The sequence below is a fragment of the Sinocyclocheilus rhinocerous genome, unplaced genomic scaffold (genome assembly GCF_001515625.1).
Source record: "Sinocyclocheilus rhinocerous isolate Xijiao unplaced genomic scaffold, SAMN03320098_v1.1 scaffold1093, whole genome shotgun sequence".
Taxonomy (NCBI): domain Eukaryota; kingdom Metazoa; phylum Chordata; class Actinopteri; order Cypriniformes; family Cyprinidae; genus Sinocyclocheilus; species Sinocyclocheilus rhinocerous.
The window spans coordinates 163717-169730 of record NW_015626381.1 but is presented as its reverse complement, the minus strand read 5'-3'; the positions used below and the strand labels follow the sequence as shown (position 1 = coordinate 169730).

Genomic DNA, 6014 nt, shown 5'->3' with positions numbered 1-6014 from the left:
ACCTCATAAGCAAACACCAATGACTTATACATACACTATATGGACAAAAGTATTGGGACACCCCCTTCTTTAGAACAGAAAAAGACACTTCCAGACAAAGATGGAAACATAATTAATGTATTTAAAAATTGTATTTCCATCTCTGTTGCAACAGTTTTGAAGGTGTGTCTAAAATGACTGTACGCATATGTGAAGCGCATGAATCAGTGTCAGTATATATTTTAATATTTTGTAATATTTCTGACGTATTGCGTTTTATCAGTTACATTTAGGGAATAATATGTATGTTAATGTATTGCTGTTTTTGTGTGTTTAGGCTGGTTGAGGCCTTGCTCTCTCTGGCACCGCCTCCCTTTCGCTCCGCCCCTTCTTCCCAGCTGGCTGGATTTGCCCTTTTCTACCTGTCAATCATGTCGCTGCTATGCGCTCTCTACTGCCACCTGGTGCCAAGCCTTTAAATTGCACTTCCATGTTGCTCACTGCACTAAAATAGCCAATTGTTTGTCTTTGTGCAGAATTACACAATAGCTGGCGTTTACGCACAGATGTTACGTTTATAGTGTTTTCTAGTGCACATAATCGATACTTCGCTAAGCTCCGCCCCCTCTGCGTAACGTTGCTTGCTTAGTCAGGCTTTATAAAATAACGTTCATGCAAATTTCTTAAAGGGATACAATTTGGTTTAATGGTATTAATGGACTGGAAAGAATTGTGATGAAAGAATGTGCTGTTTCTTTAAAGGAAATTATTTGCACTACTGTTCCGTTTGAAGTCAGGAAGATTTTTTAGCGGCTGCAGAACCAGCTGTGTCTCCCCCTGCACATCCTGGAAGAGCGAGGTTTGCCTCAGGTGGCCGGGACAGTTCGTGCACTCCTGGATCTGGCTCCTCCGAAACACACGCCGTCCCCGAGCACGACCCCGACCGGCCCCAGCGCCGCCTCCCCCCTCGCTCTGTAGCAATCTCCTCCCAGCAGGCCCAAAGATCTTTAAGACTCCTTTCTGTTCTTGAGTGCCTCATGAACGGTTCTGTAACGGTAACACACTCACACACTACCTGCTCAGTGAACACACACACTCTTCAAACCCCAACCAGCCCTCAGACAACAGAAGAGAGCAGAGAAGAGACGACTGACCAACAGACAAGTCCAGAGACTTCTTTGAAGCTATGTTTCTATTTCGTTTTAACAGTTAGTTTTACACTTTAATATCTCTATTATGGGTGGTGTTTATTTTTATTTTGTATTATTATTATTATTATTATGATGTGGGAATGAGAGTTGGCCAAATCTACCCAAGCTTGCGTATCTGAGAGTTACATTGGCTGGTGGTTTAATCTCACAAAACCTGCCGGTCACATTTCACCCTGAAATAAAAATAAGATATTATACTTGCAGAAATTCAAACACATTTTTTAGGACCTTTAAGATTTTTGTGACATTATTTTCATGACGTGCAAAATCTTTGCATTATAATGCAGTTAAACATATTTTAAAACAGGTTGTTTCATTGCATTATAAAGCTGAGAAAATTATTGAAACATTTTTTAGAACCATTAGGATTTTTGTGACATTCTCATGACATATAAAAGAAATTCTCATTATCACAATGCAAAAATGTAATTTATTATCAGTGTTGAAAACAGTTGTGCTGGACAATATTTTTGTGGAAACTGATACGTTTTATTTTTCAGGAAAGTTCAGAAGAACAGCATTTATTTGAAACAGAAATCTTTTGGAACATTATAAATGTCTTTACTGTCACTTTTGATCAATTTAATGCATCCTTGCTGAATAAAAGTATGGATTAAAATGAAACAAAATAAACAGAAGTCTCATTTGATGGTTTATAAACAGCAACAGCTGCTAAGATTGGATTGGTCGGTGATGTTCTAAGGCGGGGCTTAGCGAAGAATCATTTGAGAGTGTTTATATGCGTGTTTGTGAGTGTGTAGAGAGCACATTTCCATAGCAAAAATCAAAGCGCCATCGATAAGCACAAAGCTGGGCGGATTCGCCCATTCAGCCTTAAACAAGACGACAGAACAAGCTGCCTGCTCCGTGAACGAGCCCTTTATTGTGCATCAGTACAGCTGCACTTTTCCCCAAAGTGTGCTGAAGTGTATGAGTACTCTGAGACTTTGAGTTTCCGAGGGTTTGCGTGAATAAAAAGCAAATGAGACAGAGTGGAGGATGCCAAACCATAAACTCCCCCTGTTTTATCCCTTTGTGCCTTACTGTGTGCATGTCACTGTCTTCCACCTCACGGTTAACACAATAGTTCACCCAAAAATAACAATTACTCACCTGCTTGTCATTCCGTATGAGTTGCTTTCTTCCATGAAACACAAAAGGAGAAATTTTGGCGTACTGTCTGAGCTTCTCTTTTCCATACAATTAAAGTGAATGGGGACGGATGTGCCATGTGGCATACACAGCTTACATGTTAACTCTGTTTTCTCAAACAGAATTATCATATGGCTTCAAAATGCTTGTAATATAGCGCACAAGTCATATCATAACAGCAGTTCATATTATATGGTCCTTTATTGTTCTTTTTGGAGCCTGACAGCCCCTGTGCTCATTCACTTTCATTGGGCCTCGTTCATGAAAACATGAGTACATTTGAAGTCATTTGTCCGTAAAATGGGCCAAACATTTCACAAACCTCTGATTTGATAGTTTAACATATATATATGCTAATGAATTCTAATCATTTGTGTCTCGGGTACGTGTGTCGTCATTCATAATTTAGCATTATCTCGCCCAGAAATTACAATTACGTGAATTATGGCTCCAGTATATTGCATAAATTCAAAATAAATAAATTTTAAATTATTAAATTAAAGCATTAAGCTTGCAGACGAATATTGCTGGTGCTTAGAATAATTATAATCCTTAATAAAAAGAAAGAAAAAATACTGAAAATCATTTTTGCTTATCAATGAAGTTTATTTTTATGTTAAACTATTTGCTTTAGTTGAAAACAAGGAATTCTTTTATTTTATATTATATTTGTTATAATAGTATTGTACAGTACAATAATATTTATATTTATTCATTTAGCAGATGTTTTTATCCAAAGTGACTTGTTTTTATATTATTTTTATGATTTATTTATAATAATGTTGTTGCAGTATTACATGTTATTATGGTAAAGTGTTATCAAAATGCAGTGCTTAAAAAAATTATAAGAATACATTTTTTCATGTTAACAAAATTCTGCTTGTGTTTCATTGAGTGAAGCTTATTATGTGGAAAAAAGCAGCTGGGACTTTCTGTTAAATGTCTCCTTTTGTGCAGAAAGTAAATCATACACATTTGAAATGATTTAAGGTGTGTAAATAACGTCAGAATTTTACTTTTTGGCTGAACTAACCCTTGAAATGGTTAGAAAACCACTCTCATCCCTGCAGTTATCAAGCATGTTGTCAGTCGTGTTACTCGCTGAAATAACAGCCCTCATCAACCAGTACATGCCTGTTGTTAATGAATAGCTGTACAGTGTAATATCTTCCTAACACACTTAGGAAACACAGCAGCGGTCGCAGAGAGTGTGAGAGCATTTGTCTGTCAGATTTGTGTGTCTGGTTTTCCTGCAGTCTGACTGTTGTCCTCCTCTGCTTTTCTACAATAAAATCTAAACTCATGTATCCGCTGTAGATGTGTGTTTCATCACTAGTTCAGTTGTGCGTTTGAGTCTGAGAGTCGCAGCTTTATACTGGATAGATATATGGCAGCTCAGTTTGATTTATCGCTCATGTTTTTAGCACAAACAGTACAGGATGATTTACACACCCTAGGTTAAGGGCTTCGTTCAGATCACTAACTCAAAGCATGTGCAATAACAGCCTCTACTAATACTTCAGTTCATTTATAGTGTCAGACTAGTTGACGCTGCGTTCTTGGTTTGAACGATTTTTCCATTTCTCTTCTTCTCCTCCATCGTTCTTTATTGTCATGATTATAATTTCTTTATAAGTTAAGTTCTTCCTTAGTTGTACCTTATCTGCTTAAAATGAACATTTGCTGAGAACGTGTTCACCCTCAGGCCAGCCGAGATGTAGATGAGTTTGTTTCTTCATCAGATTTAGAGAAATGTAGCATTGCATCAGTGTCTCATGAGAGCAGAGAAGAGACGACTGACCAACAGACAAGTCCAGAGACTTCTTTGAAGCTATGTTTCTATTTCGTTTTAACAGTTAGTTTTACACTTTAATATCTCTATTATGGGTGGTGTTTATTTTTATTTTGTATTATTATTATTATTATTATGATGTGGGAATGAGAGTTGGCCAAATCTACCCAAGCTTGCGTATCTGAGAGTTACATTGGCTGGTGGTTTAATCTCACAAAACCTGCCGGTCACATTTCACCCTGAAATAAAAATAAGATATTATACTTGCAGAAATTCAAACACATTTTTTAGGACCTTTAAGATTTTTGTGACATTATTTTCAAGACGTGCAAAATCTTTGCATTATAATGCAGTTAAACATATTTTAAAACAGGTTGTTTCATTGCATTATAAAGCTGAGAAAATTATTGAAACATTTTTTAGAACCATTAGGATTTTTGTGACATTCTCATGACATATAAAAGAAATTCTCATTATCACAATGCAAAAATGTAATGCAAAGAAAATTATATATTATTTACATAAAAATTAAGCTTTTTTTCCCATTTATATAATGCAGAATTTTCTTTGCATTATAATGCAGTGAAAAAATATTTTAGAATATGTTGTTTATTGCATTATATGCTAATAAAAGTATTGAAACATTTTTTTAGGACCATTAAGATTTTTGTGACATTATTTTCATGATGTACAAAACAAATTCTCATTATCACAATGCAAAACTGTAATGCAAAGAAAATTATGTATTTAAATAAAAAAATGTTAACCATTTCATTGTTCATTTAAATAATGCAGAAATTTCTTTGCATTATAATGCAGTAAAACAAATTAAAACGGGTTGTTTTATTGCATTATAATGCTACGTAAAGTATTGAAACACATTTTTTAGGACCATTAGGGTTTTTGTGACAATTTTCATGACATGCAAAACAAATTCTCATCATCACCATGCAAAAATATAATGATAAATATTATTTAAATTGACAAGTATTTTAATTTATTAAATTAGCTATTGTACATAAATTTGTACATTTAATTAATAAAGATTTAAATAATCGTTGTATTGCTGTATCTTTACTGTATTACAGTAATGAGAATAACTATTGATTAATGAGAATTACCAAAAAATATCCAAATGCATCATGTTAATAATAATGCAAAAAATACATAAAATCTTTAAGAAAAACAAGGAAAGAAGAAATAAGCTTCATGTAGTCTTTTTCTTGTTTATTTTAGGTGAAGTGTGGCGTGTTTTGGTGAGATTCGAGCAGAAAAACACTCGAAAGCAGCGTGTAAATGACTGAAAGACACTAATTGACAGCGGTCCTAGATTAACAGACTGAGATGTGATCCGCTGAGCGCTTCTGTCACTAGTTTTAGTGTGTAGCCACAGGGTTTTGTTCTAACGACACTTTTAGTATTGCAATCGCACGAGCAGAAATCTATTAAAACTGTAAGAGCTCACAGACTTTATTGACCTTGTAAAATTGAGAGGTTTATTAGTGATATAGCGAGGTTTAGCATGATGGGCACAATTAAAAAAAAAAACAGATATATGTAAAGATGTTTGAAACACAGTAAATGAATGAAACACTTACTCTATTTTAATAGCCTTGGTGGAGCTGATAGAGCGACGAGGGCTGATTTCTGTTGCTGTTGTGTGTTTATATGTGACTGGTCTCGCATGCGAGGGATTCTGGGAGTTTGGACTGAAATGGGACGGCAGTATAAAAGCTGTTTTTATTTTATTTCCTTTTTATTCCGATTGTTACGTTGCCATAAGCATGGCTTTGCTTATGATTTATCTGCCAACACAACACGCATCTCATCCGTGGTTTAGAGCTGTGTGTGTGTGTGTGTGTGAGTCTGTGTGTGTGAGT

General features: G+C 35.2%; 1 protein-coding gene across 1 annotated transcript in view; it reads left to right on the top strand.

The window, feature by feature from the left end:
• Positions 1 to 173: 173 nt before the first annotated feature.
• LOC107713070 (uncharacterized) overlaps positions 174 to 6014 on the top strand; it is a 38278-nt gene continuing 32437 nt past the window's right edge. Inside the window, exons 1-3 of the mRNA XM_016518495.1 lie at positions 174 to 208; positions 317 to 443; positions 777 to 1034. Coding sequence (XP_016373981.1) covers positions 174 to 208; positions 317 to 443; positions 777 to 1034 — 420 coding nt within the window. The remainder of the gene's footprint in view (positions 209 to 316; positions 444 to 776; positions 1035 to 6014) is intronic.